Raw genomic sequence first — 14,094 nt, forward strand, 5'->3', positions numbered from 1 at the left:
AACCCTACAGATGTGAAAAACGCGATTGATCTTATTCTGTACTTGGACCAATTATCGGCTTTGCGGCAAACAACTTGCTCGAATCTCGATCATCAACAAAAGGCATTATCGGCACTTTACGTTGAGTGTCGAGAGATTCGAAATCTCTCTCTTTCTTTCTCTCTTTTTTTAATACTGAAGTTATAAAGTCGAGTATCATATAACATATCACTCCGACGATGTGGGTATTGCATTTGCATAATAATTAGTGAATCATTGATTAAGATTAATTTTCTTTTTCTTTTTACTTTCATAAAATAAATTGTTTATTTCTTGTAATCTTATCACGATATATGATCATTCCATTAAACTGTAACTTCAGTTCTGTTCGTAAATTTTTCTGCATCGATCGTGAAGGATTTAATAATCTAATATCGTAAATATGTTAAAAACTTGGTCACACATACACACACACACACACACACATAAACATTCAAGAGAGAAATATAATCCAAATATACGGCGAATGTGATAGTTAACTTATGGAATGTCATGTGAAAAAGGATTTTGCAATCGCGTAACTTGGGTGGATATAACAATGATCGACGTTCGATCTATAAGTAACATTTAAACTGCCTGAACGTGCCCTCAGGATCACTATGAACGGTGTTTTGCCTTACGGCTTAGTGATATATAACTTTAACTATAATTTTTAGCGTTTGAGGCGGGGTTGAGAAATTCGAGCGGATAAAATGGGGATTGCGTGAAAAAGTGAATAAGGAAAGGTGATCAATGTCCAAAGATTATATTTCTTCTACGAATTCAGATATTGCTGAAATATTATGTATATAAATAAAGAAAAAGAAATATTTATTCCAGAAACCTTGGCGCAAACAAATCCGACGATTTTTTTGTCATGTTCATATGCATCATAGCGAATCAGGAATCTCTCAATGGTAATTCTTACGACGAGACATTAATAATACATAAGTTTCAATGATGCCGACGTTATCGTCATCTTAAATGCTATCTCCTTTACGGTAGATTACGATGGCTTGTAGTTTCGCTCTTTGAGTTCGATCGTTATCGAAAAAGATCAGAATCATTCGCGGGTCATCGCTTCTATGGGGATCGTTCTATGGGGATTGAAAGATAGCCAGATTTGTTTGTTTCACCGCCATTTTGGCCACACCCCGAAACTCAACTTTTCTCTCTTGCCTTTCCCTTTTCTCTATCTTTCTCTCTTTCTCTTTTTCTCACTTTTTGTGATCATGAAGAAATGATATCGATATAGTCGTGAAACCAAAGATTATCAAAATCGGAAAGCCTCGTAAATTATTCTCGAAACTGATCTCGTGAAAAAGATTGAATTCGTAGATAAGGATAACGACGAGGAAAATATTCTTTTCCTTTCTTTTCATAGAAACAGTCTATTCGATGAGAAAAATATATTCCACGATAGGAGTTGAGAAATGTTAAGAAAAAGAAAAAAGAGGGAATAAAAATTGTTATGATGATTCATGGTTCGATCAAGGACTATGGAGAAAGGAGAGAAATAAAATGAAAATAAGGGTGCACAAGTTTCTCAATAGAGTTTAAAGTATTCACATTACTAATTATTATTTACTGATATTTATTTTATTTAAAGAATTTGTATAATATTCTACAATATCTATTGAGATTAATTCTATTTAAAAATCGTGCAAGTGTCATACGTGTAATTTAAAGCAACGATAGGAAAAGTTTCAATTTTAATAAATGGATGCTAATAGAAGCATTTTTAAAAGCTCTATTTATTGTGTTTATCTACTAACAGTAAAATAAATGTATAATCTTATTGTCGATAAGATAGTATAACTGTTGTAATTGACTGTTAGCAAGATTTCATAGATCAATTGTCGATAAGATAGAGTTGCAATAAAAAAAAGAGTTTCTGAAGATGTCGCCACTAAATAATTCTAATTACTCTATTTTGATAGCGCATGTGCGAAGTTTCTTTTACTTTCATACGACCAAACAGTATCTTCGTTCTCTCAGTTCTCTAGTGGCCGGTTTGAGAAGGACTGCTACCGGAGTAAAACAGTTCTTGTTCGCAAATTTTTTCATTAGCGCTTGCGCTCCACATTTAGAACAAGAATTTGCGTCGCTAACGACTAACAATGTCGTATTGCACGCGAATTATCAGTGTACAGGTATGCGTCGTCTTTTTAATTTACAATCAATGAGCAAAACAAAAAGAACTTTGAGGAGATATTATCGGTTCAACTATGGCTTGACGATGGAAATAAGTTTGCATGAGAATATTTGATTGATGAGCTTTTCGAACTTGTTCTCTTGACCTCTTTCTTTTGAGAGGTCATTAGTGACATTAAAATAGTATTAAATGTTAAATCAACGATGACCAATACGAACGATAAATCGAGATCCTTCGGGAATAAATCCTCCATATTGAACCGATTAATTATTTTCTAAATTATATAGATTTGTTTTATTTATTGAATTTTCATATTTTAATACATCGAATAATTATTTAATTTTAAAGTGAAATAGAACGTTCGAAGAACGAGAAATAAAAGAATTCTGTTTTGTCATGTGACATTGTCACAATTCACTTTAATCTTAAAATGCTGATTGTTTTTAACTGACAAGTTAAATACATTTTGTTTGTGTATTACGAAAATAATTGTTGTCTTTTTGTTATGCATATTAATTATCTTTCTTTGAATAAAAATTATTTGAAAATAAAATTTATCTTATTCTCGAAGATTCATTATATAATCGAGATATAAAAGTCGTATATATATACATATTGTGCCCTTGCTATATTTCTAGGTTATAATTTTGAACATTTTTATAGTGTATCGTTCATTGGCGCGTTAAATGAATGAGACTTTCCCCTTTCTCATTTCGGAGAACGTTCGCGGAATATAACGCAAGTTTCTTATGTAATATGTACGCTTTCATGAAAGATAAGACTTTATTAGATATTCTTCAATGGCGTATCGATCTAAATAAAGATATATTATCATGATTAAATAGAATTTAAGCTGAATGATGAAATTTTTATTACAACAATAATCATTTATAAATTGTGGAATTTCTTTTTCTTATTGTTATCTTCTTCAATCATTTTGTTTGATATCTGTTATAGGAAATTGCATTATAAATATATTTCTTTAATAAATCTTATAGATAATTTAAGTAAATAATTTTTTATTTAAGATTATCTTAAAAAATATGTAATATCATGCATAATAATTTTGCATTATGAGGATGTTGACATCGTATATTTGATGTAGTCTTATTCTATTAATAGCATAATAGACAATATAGCAGACAAAATTATATGAATTCCTACATACCAAAGGATGTTGTAATTTAAATATTGACAATGAGATTTATATTGTGTATTCAAGTTGATTAAATTCTTCTTTCTATTCATATCACAATAGAATATCATATTTCATAAGCTTTCAACCCTTATTAAGCACAAATATATTGCAATTGATAATAAAAATGTATTCATTTCAGAAATTCGCTATCTTTGCGACAGACATCCAACAAAGATGCTTCAGTGCAAGTCCTTTAAGCTTTGGTGCTGCCAAAGTAGCTATGTCAAAATTCGATAAAACAAACTACTTACCATATGAAAAATTAGAGGACACTCTCAAGATCGTTAAAAAAAGGTACATATTAATTTTAAATTTGATTTAATCAATTATTTGATTATTTGATTAAATTCATATAAACTATGTAAACGGTAATTTCTTTCTTTGATAATAATTAAACATTATCACAGATTAAACCGGCCATTGACATTATCTGAAAAAATATTATACTCTCATCTTGATGAACCCGATAAACAAGACATTGTGCGTGGTACAAGTTATCTTAGATTACGCCCAGATCGTGTTGCAATGCAAGATGCTACTGCACAGATGGCCATGTTGCAGTTCATTAGTTCTGGTAAATTTTATTTATCAATTTTTAAATGATGGTTTTATTTATTTTAATTAGGTGGAAGGCTGAGTATCAGATGAGTGTTATATAATACTCAAATTCAGAATATAAACTTTTAGTACTTAGTAATCTCTTAGTTAAAACTGCTCTAGCATTTTTTTTTTTTTTATAGGTTTACCAAAAGTAGCAGTCCCATCAACCATTCATTGTGATCACTTAATTGAAGCTCAGATTGGTGGTGTAGAAGATTTAAAACGAGCAAAGGATCTCAACAAAGAGGTCTACAACTTTTTAAAAACAGCTGGTGCTAAATATGGAGTTGGTTTTTGGAATCCTGGTTCGGGTATCATTCATCAGATTATTTTGGAGAATTATGCCTTTCCTGGACTTTTAATGATCGGTACTGATTCTCATACACCAAATGGAGGCGGTTTGGGATGCCTATGTATAGGCGTGGGTGGTGCTGATGCTGTTGATGTAATGGCAAATATACCATGGGAATTAAAATGTCCTAAGGTTATTGGAGTTAAATTGACAGGAAATTTAAAAGGATGGACCAGTCCAAAGGATATTATCTTAAAGGTAGCTGGTATCCTCACTGTTAAAGGAGGTACAGGTGCCATCGTCGAATATTTCGGACCTGGTGTCGACAGTATCAGCTGTACTGGAATGGCTACAATTTGTAACATGGGTGCTGAGATTGGAGCTACTACGTCTGTGTTCCCTTATAATTATCGTATGCAAGATTATCTTAAAGCAACGGGTCGTGGTGAAATAGCCAAGGAAGCCGATAAATACAAAGAAAAACTTCTGACTGCTGATTCAGGCGCTAATTATGATCAGATTGTCGAATTGGATCTTTCCACCTTAGAACCTCATGTTAATGGACCATTTACACCTGATCTTGCTCATCCTATTTCTAAATTGGGTATTGATTATATATTTTATATTTTAATTCGTTCATATATATATATACATATAAAGTTCTCGTTTAATATAATCTTGTTTCAGGTGAAACTGCTAAAAAGAATGGTTGGCCCAATGAAATCAAAGTTGGTCTTATCGGCTCCTGTACAAATAGTTCATACGAAGATATGGGTCGTTGTGCTAATATTGCTAAACAAGCTATAAAACACGGATTGAAAGCAAAATCTGCATTCAATGTCACACCAGGATCCGAACAAATTCGTGCTACAATAGAACGCGATGGAATTGTAAGCTATTTTTTGACTCACGTTACGAATCGTTACTCAATCAATATTTTAAAATTAGTTTTGTTACCAATATCGAATCTCTTTAAGAAAGATTATTATTAGTTTAAATGAAATCTTAATTCTAATATTATGATAAAGCATATGAATGTGATTTATTACATTTTTAAATATTGATCCCTAAACCCAGTAAAAGAATTTTTATCATTTTAATAATATTCTTATTATAACATGGGTTGTGTGTGGGGATTTCTGAATCCGTGCCAAATGTCGATACACATATCTACTTATATTATATTTACTTATTTTGTTATCTTTAATTGCGTGACTTGCATCAATTCTTAATCTAGATCACATGAATATAATAAAAAAGAAAACGAAATAAAAAACAAAAAGAGACATTTCCATAATGTTATGTTTTGTTTTAGGCAAAGATTCTTCGCGATTTTGGTGGTACCGTACTTGCTAATGCTTGCGGACCTTGTATTGGACAATGGGATCGCAAGGACATTAAAAAAGGGGATAAGAATACTATTGTTACATCTTATAATCGTAATTTTACAGGACGTAATGATGCCAATCCTGCTACTCATGCATTTGTTACAAGTCCAGAACTCGTCACTGCCCTGTCTATTGCTGGTAGATTAGACTTTAATCCAGTGAAAGATAAATTGAAAGGAAAAGATGGCAAAGAATTTCTTTTGGATGATCCTTTCGGTCAGTTACATATATTTATTGATTTTTTGTATAATCGTTTAAGCGAATATTAAATAACGTATCAAATGTAACTTATTATATTACTTGCGAGTTTCACCAGTAAGAAATTTCTATAATTTTTATAATAAGCAATCCATTTCAGCATATATCTTCTAAGTATGCATGCATTGCAAATAATAATATTGACAGAGTGTAAATTGTTGATTATCTCTAAATGCCTAATTTATAATTAATCAATAATTTCTTGATAAATTGCTAATTAATCTTTCGACACATTAACACATATTATTTTAATGTATAGGCGATGAACTTCCCAATCGTGGATTTGACCCTGGCTTAGACACATATGATGCACCTCCCTCAGATGGTAGCAAAGTAAAAGTTGATGTAGATGTAAAAAGTCAAAGATTACAATTACTAGAACCATTTGACAAATGGGATGGCAAAGATCTTTCAGAGATGACAATCCTTATTAAAGTAAAAGGAAAATGCACCACTGATCATATTTCAGCAGCAGGACCTTGGTTAAAATATCGTGGTCATTTGGACAACATTTCCAACAATATGTTCATTGGGTTAGTATTATATTTATATGATAAAAACGATAATTCATCAATTATATTTGCTAATTTCACATTATTATTTTCAATTCTTAGAGCTGTCAACTCGGAAAATGGTGAAATGAATAAAATAAAAAATCAATTAACGGGTGAATGGGGTGCAGTGCCTGATGTAGCAAGGCATTATAAGAAAAACGGAGTAAAATGGGTTGCTGTAGGTGATGAAAATTACGGTGAGGGATCTTCTCGCGAACATGCTGCACTTGAACCACGCCATTTAGGAGGCCGCGCTATTATCGTAAAAAGTTTCGCACGTATTCACGAAACGAATTTGAAAAAACAGGGATTACTTCCTTTAACATTTGCTAATCCAAGCGATTACGATAAAATACAACCTACAGATAAAGTCACTCTTCTTGGTCTGAAAGATTTAGCTCCTGGCAAGGTATCCACTGATAAGATAAAATAAAAATGTTTCGTACATTAATCAACAACAACTAAATTTGATATTATTTTATTTTTGCAGTCTGTGAAAGCCGAGATCAAGCACAAAGATGGAAAAGTTGATGTAATTAGTTTAAATCATACGATGAACGAACAACAAATAGATTGGTTCAAGGCTGGTTCCGCTTTGAATCGTATGAAAGAAATTGCGGCAGGAAAATAAGATCATTATTTTCTTCTAAGAAAAAGCGAATATAAAGTATCAACTGGAGAAACGTACATAATTTTAATTAGTTACGGGTAGATCGTTTGTAAGCCGCTCGAAAATTGTTCAATTTTGCAACATTATTGTTTTCATAGGCTTACTTTCATTAAATTGTTTCAGAAAATTTACGCGATGATCATGCAACATTTCGACTTCATTAATGTAGAAATGCACAACTTAATTGTTACTTCCATTTCCAGGATATTTTAAAGCTTAGAATGAATTATTAATCAATCTGATCCATAGATACTAAGCAACAAATGTATCTATAGAATTTTATTTTGGGGCCGGGGGGAGGGGGAAGATAGGATGATCAATAGATTTTTTTTCATAGTCATTTTGTGCATCGAAGTTCTCTGCTTCTCGTTGGGTAAAGAATAATTTTAATAATGTTAGTCATTGGAATGTAATTTTGAAGTGTCAAAAGATTTATTTTAAATCGTGTACGTCATGATAGATCGTCTATGTCATATAAATCTCTTTATCCGACAAGTTATTATGTACATATTATTCACAAAGACGTAGTTCTATTGTCCATATAAAAATATTTAAGTACGAATTATATAAATTATATAGTTATTGACTGACTTGAAGAAACAAAAAAATATGTAAAATTATTGTCAACGATGAAAGGGCAAATAAAATACTCGACATCATTTTAAGTCGATGATTTTATTTGATTATGATTCTTCCATATCTAAGTTCAATATATGTTATGTTACATGTTTATGAATCATTTCATGCGAAATTGATATCACTTTTTAAAGTAACGATTTTGTTTTCATTAAAAATGAAATATGTTATAGTTTTTAGTCTTAAATAAATGTATATAAATGGATTTTTCAAAATATTTTCGATTACCGTGGTTATAGCCATTAGAATACGTAAATTATTGTACCTAATGCACATCTCTTCTAATAATTATGTTTTCGTAAATTATACTTTTTTTTTTGTAAACAATTGTACGCTTTACATGCAAAGAATTGAAACTCTGAAAAAATTTGAGAAAATTATAATATATTCCTTGAATTTTTCTTTTAAAGCACAGGCTTTATATTATATTATATGAGATATATGATTTTCAACAACGATAGAAATGTTATTTAAAAAAGTGATCGATTTCGCATGGCATGAATTATATATTTAACGACGCAATCTTTTAAATTTGGCGCGGCATATGTATATATCTTACGTAATCTCATATACCTATTATTACTACTGCGCATGCGCGTATCCCATAGCAACGCGTTCCGCTGTATACGAAACATATGATGTGTGTTAATCCACAAGGACAGAAGTGATCACAGTACTTGCTCGTTTTGTTAAATAGATTATAATTGAGATACCAAGAAAAATATTATTTTAATTTATAAAATAATGTCAGTGGAAGGGGAGTTTTTCTTATCTGTTACAGGCTCAATTGAATATGCAGAATTCTACAATGCCGATAATGCATATTGCAAGTACGGGTTTCATTTTGGATCCGAATGGAGCGTTGTGGCAGTTAGTATACCATTTTATTTTATTCAAATTTTATTCGAACTTCTTCACTTTTAGTTTATATAGATACGAAGTATATAGTATATATACTATATATATGAAAGTATTGTTCGAATATTGATAACAGTATTTCGATCTACTACTACTGAATTACTTGTTCGTCGAATTCTACAACTTCGTTATAAACAAATTTCATTATTTCAGGGAATTGAAGAAGGTCTGACACAAATGTGCAAACGCAGTAACGATCCCAGAAATGTTATTGTTTGGAACTTCCCATTGGAAATTACATTCAAAAGCACAAATCCACATGGATGTAAGTAAAATCGATTTATAGGAGTATTCATAAATGTATGTCGATATTTTAGAAGGTAAATTTACACACTAACATAAGTAAAGATTATGTGATACAATGTCATTACGTCCTATATATCTTAGTTTTCGAGTTATGGATGATTAAAGAAAATTTTTAAATTATGAGAGACCATACTTTCTTCTGTCTCAATTGATTTCTTACGAAAGGACCTTTAGGAATTACTGTGTATTATGTCTCCAAATATCAGACTAAATTTATGATTTATGCACGATGATGCTCCGAAGTATCAAATGTGTATTAATATTTTTAACACCTACGATTTATTATTAGATATTATTCGATACAGTATCATAATTTGCAGGCTGGTATCGATCAAATCACTAACAAGTTGCGTGTATTGAGGCATGTATATTAGTATATATCTGATTTCAAAATTAATACCATAATCAAATTAAAAAATTATTGATGTGTGTTGCAGGGCCACAACTGATAATGTCTATTTACGGATTAGATATGTTCGATCACGATGTTATTGAAGGTTACGGTGTATGTCATTTGCCTCTTATAACAGGACATCACGAAAAAAAGTAAATTACATTTGTTTTATGTCGCTGTAAGCTATCCTTTTTATATCAATTAATTAATTAATTATTAAAGGAAATTGTTATGAAAAACTGTTTTGTTATTTTCAACAAATTAGTGAATAATAATTTGCAAATTGAATTTATAATATCATAGACCAAAATAAAAGATAAAAATATATTTTTATTATATGCCAAGATATCGCATGTATTTATAGAAATTTTAGAATAGAATTATATTGATCGCATTAATCGTTCGCATGGCGATTATTAAAATGCTATAATCGCTATGATCGATAATTAAAAACGATATAATATTTTTACATTATTATGACTTTATTTTTTCTTAATTCTATTTACAGAGTTTCCATTTATGTTCCTCAATCGTCTTCTACGTTGCAACAATTCGCTGCTTGGTTGACAGGAAAAAGACCTGAATTAATTGATCCAGCCATATTGGCCAGTGGTGGTGGACGAGAATGTGAGTGAATTTTTAATTTATATTACATAATTTAAATAACAAATATAAATAACTTTAACTCGTGCAATAATTGTAAATAAATATGATATATCCGGTATTAAATAATCGACGAAATTTTAAATCATCAATCATAATAAAAATTCGAAATAATAACGCTAAAAATAATTTTTATTTCAAGTACACAATAAAAGAAAGAGATAGCGAATAAAAATTTGTTTAATGATAATGTTATTCACATAGTGTATTAATAAACGTATAAGAATTTTTATAAGAGATAAGCGATAGATTGATCGTAGATTCGACAAATATTTTTGATTATTACAGTGACTCGCATGAAGGTTCAAGGACACGTTATCTTGACCTTTAACGTCGTACTGAAAGATTTTCTGAAATTGGGCTACAACAATGGAGAAAATAAAGGAAAATGAGCAATATTTTTTTTTCGTTTTTTTTTTCTTTTTCTTTCTATTAACGCACCTCATCTGACATTTCCGTTTCGCTTTATTTTTTTTTTCTCATCATAAATTTTCATTAAATTCTACTTGTATACTTATAATATTTGTCTGAATTCAATTCGAAGTTACGCTTTGATCTGTCTATATGTTCGTACTAAATGAAACGCTATATGGTTGTGCCGTTCTATTGTTATTTTCTTATTTTTAGACTTTGATCTTTCTCATGGACATGACTTAATAATTTTCAATTCAATTTCATCATCTTGATTTCTATTGAAAAATGTAACTGTTTTCGCACGATGTAATTAATTTGAATAAAAGGGATCACTAATTTCTAAGAGATCAAAATTCCATAATTCGTTATGAAAGTAATAGCTGCAACAATTTTAACCGTTTGCGTACCAGAGGGTTTTGACAAAACATGATCGAAAAACGCCGAAGAGCGCGATAGCGCTCCTTCGATTACGTATCGAAAAAAGCCGAAGAGTGCGATATCGCTTGTCATGTTCAATGCAGTAAACAACGGGGCCGCGCTTTTTGTGTTTGTTTCTTTTATACCAAATTCAGTTATGAATGAAAAAAAAAAAATATATATATATATATAAAATATATATATATATATTCTATTAATTTAGAATAGTAACAACAAAATACAAATCGGTTTACTGATAGCGATGCGACTGAAACAGTACATGCGTCTGAAAGGCTGAGCGCGTTTCGACAAATTTCGGATGGGTCGTCAGTTGTCTGTTTCGACCAAATGCCTTGGGTTTTTTCGACACAAAATCTGAAGAACGCGAAAATGGCTCGTGGTACGTAAATGGTTAACAAAGAAATAGGATTATATATAGAAATATAATGGTCCCTTGTTATTTCGGTGAAGGTAAATTGGCACGTAGTCATGCAAAATTTGTTCATTAATATTCATGTACTGGATGTTAAGTAAAACATAACCGGTTATGGTACTTTAACGTTACACTTATGGTTTCCTAAAAAAATTTCTTAAGGCAAAACGACCCGGTTATTGTCGTATATCACAATGACACTTTGACAAAACTAGGAAGTGCCATGATAACGTGGAATTAAACGAAATTATCATTGAGGCTGCAGGAAACTAGGAAATTACTCTCATGGGACATTTGCTATCTTACCTCTCAATGTTCATTTCTTTACATTTGCATATGGGTATAATGCATATGAATGAGGAGGATGAAATATGAGAGAGATAAGCGTTCATTGAAGTTTATTGTGATACATTTTTTAGAATAGTATAGTATTAGAAAAAATATTAGAAAAATAGGTTTTCTGGTTATATTTTTCTTTCCCCTATGAGTTTCTTTCATGGCTTTAATAAATTGAATACTATAGGTATAACTATTGATCGATACTCGATTTGGCAGGCTTTTTTTTGTGTTCTTTTTTTTTTTATTTAAAACATTAAAATTTTTTTTACGTATTTTAGAAGACTAAAAATCAATTTTATTTAGAAAAAATCGAATACATGTATAAATACATAAATACATACATATATATCGATTGAACGACTAAGGAATATACCATTCAGTAAGTAGAAGAATGATATGAAAAGATATCGTATTCGATTTTTTTCATGATTTATCATACTTCACAAGCTACTAGTTTATATAACGATCATCATTTATATATTATCGTCTACGATGGAATGTCAATTTTTTTTTTAATTTATCAGCAGATAAGAGAGTTGACTCAAGTTAATTACTATAATATTTTTTGCAAAAGACTTAAATATCCGTGCAAAGTTTACAAAAGTTTCACATTCGAATTTCCATTTCAATTACGATTTCAAAGGTTGAAATGTACGATACTTTGATGTATCTCACGAACGTACATATGTATGTATATATTTATGTATGTGTGATTCGTGATCAACTAAAATGAACAAGCTTTCCGTTTCGCGATTTCGTCCTTATCAAAGGCGACATTGTATTAAATTCAAATAGTGAGCGTATAGTAACAGTATATGTATAGTAACAGTAATACGCTTTTCGACTTTCAAACTGCAAGAAGTGTAACGCATAACGTTATAACTAATGAAGCAAACATTGTTAATGAGGAAGGTAGATTTTGAATCAAGTTTAAAGAAAGGAAAAAAAGTAATTAAAGATGAGAAATATTTGTTTAGCTAAAAGAAAGAATAATAATGTTATTTCAATATTTATATAATTTCAGAATACTTCTCCAAAATTCCTCCAAATTAATTAATTAATTAATTAATTAATTATTCTACCAAAGATATTTCAGAATGATATTTTTATTTCGAAAGAAAATACCATTACATATATCTATATTAATGCTTAGAAGATTAGAATGTTCATGCACGCGTTGCTCTAATAAAAATTGCCCTAATTGTAAAATTCATTGCATTTTTTATTTTATTCGTAATTTTTAAATTTATAATAATAAACAAAATTATTTTACTCACAAGCCGGTCCAATATAGCAGAGTTATGTGTTTTGATATGACTTTGATATTATTAAATTGAAATAAGCCATACTAATTTGAGTCATTATTAGTGTTTCAATTTTAATGACACTTTTTAAACAATTAAAAAAGGCTTTTTTATTTCTTTAACTTTCATATAAAAATTATACACGAAGCATTATTATGAGAATTATATTTGGTTGTTGAAATGAATCCGAATACGTTAATGCATTTCTTTTATTTATGACCATTAAGCGGTATCCAGAATATGAATTATAAACCAGCCTCTTGCTGGTATAAATTTGCAATTATCTCAAGCTCTACAATATTTATTCGATGCCTAAAAAAAATGATTTATTCTTCAAATGAGTTTAAAAAATAAAGTTAAATGTACTGCACGCGAAAAAACTTCATAAATCTATATATCCAACTAATACTTAAATATTTATTATAATTTCTTATTAAAACAAACAAAAAAAAAAGAAAGTATAGATGAATTACGAATGTTTCCCATAAGTCTGATAATATTTATTATTGGCATCGAATGACAAAATATTACTTAGCCCTACTTATAGGTGGTCTTACAGGATTGATAATAATTACAGCAATTATGTCGTATATCGAATATCAATACTTTAAACAAAATCTATTGTCAGATATCATGTGAAGAAAAAAATGAGAACAATAGATTTGTTCAGTACTACTTTATTTTTATTTCGATAAGAATATTTTTCTATGCATTCATTAAGACGATTATTTTCCATTAATATTAAGAGCAGGTTTTTTTAGCCATCCAAAAGGCAAAGTAAAGATCATTACAACTGTTATTAGAATATATATATATATATATATATATATATATATATATATATGTGATATATATGTAATATATATGTAATATGGATGTAAAATATCGTGATATCGTATATATCTTAGTAGCATCGTTTATCATAACTTTTGCAATTAAGTTTTGCACAAAAATTTATAGCTTATGTTTCTATTCGTAGAAAGTCATGTGAATAATGTGTATATTACAGTGAAATAAGTTATCTTTTATTTTCACAAGTATGCAATTACAGTGAATTTATTATTATATATAATATACATACGTATATATATTGTACAATTTTCAGGTCACGGTGTACATAATATACAAATATTGTTC

The 14,094-nt window shown here is 29.7% G+C and overlaps 2 protein-coding genes across 9 annotated transcripts in view; both read left to right on the forward strand.

Moving 5' to 3' along the window:
- The first annotated feature begins 2,003 nt into the window (after window positions 1–2,003).
- LOC124425175 (aconitate hydratase, mitochondrial-like) lies at window positions 2,004–7,798 on the forward strand. Of its 2 annotated transcripts, XM_046965144.1 has the most exons (9): window positions 2,004–2,171; window positions 3,511–3,665; window positions 3,779–3,945; window positions 4,112–4,867; window positions 4,951–5,153; window positions 5,579–5,867; window positions 6,169–6,442; window positions 6,524–6,872; window positions 6,954–7,798. In XM_046965144.1, exons 1-9 carry the CDS (start codon window positions 2,139–2,141, stop codon window positions 7,092–7,094), a joined length of 2,367 nt encoding a protein of 788 aa, XP_046821100.1. In that variant the 5' UTR covers window positions 2,004–2,138; the 3' UTR covers window positions 7,095–7,798. The 2 variants fall into 2 exon arrangements, with proteins under 2 accessions (XP_046821100.1, XP_046821101.1); XM_046965145.1 differs by lacking the exon at window positions 2,004–2,171 and having other exon boundaries at window positions 3,534–3,664; window positions 3,777–3,945.
- Window positions 7,799–7,953: 155 nt separating this feature from the next.
- The window catches only part of LOC124425182 (B9 domain-containing protein 1), a 102,804-nt gene continuing 96,663 nt past the window's right edge, over window positions 7,954–14,094 (forward strand). For 6 of the 7 annotated variants that reach the window (XM_046965176.1, XM_046965172.1, XM_046965170.1 and 3 more), the window contains exons 1-4: window positions 7,954–8,639; window positions 8,841–8,952; window positions 9,431–9,539; window positions 9,896–10,014. In XM_046965176.1, coding sequence (XP_046821132.1) covers window positions 8,514–8,639; window positions 8,841–8,952; window positions 9,431–9,539; window positions 9,896–10,014 — 466 coding nt within the window. In that variant the 5' untranslated portion in view covers window positions 7,954–8,513. Of the gene's footprint in view, window positions 8,640–8,840; window positions 8,953–9,430; window positions 9,540–9,895; window positions 10,015–10,338; window positions 10,449–14,094 lie in introns of those variants that run through there. The other variant, XM_046965169.1, reaches the window with a different exon arrangement.

The sequence above is a fragment of the Vespa crabro genome, chromosome 6 (genome assembly GCF_910589235.1).
Source record: "Vespa crabro chromosome 6, iyVesCrab1.2, whole genome shotgun sequence".
Classification (NCBI taxonomy): domain Eukaryota; kingdom Metazoa; phylum Arthropoda; class Insecta; order Hymenoptera; family Vespidae; genus Vespa; species Vespa crabro.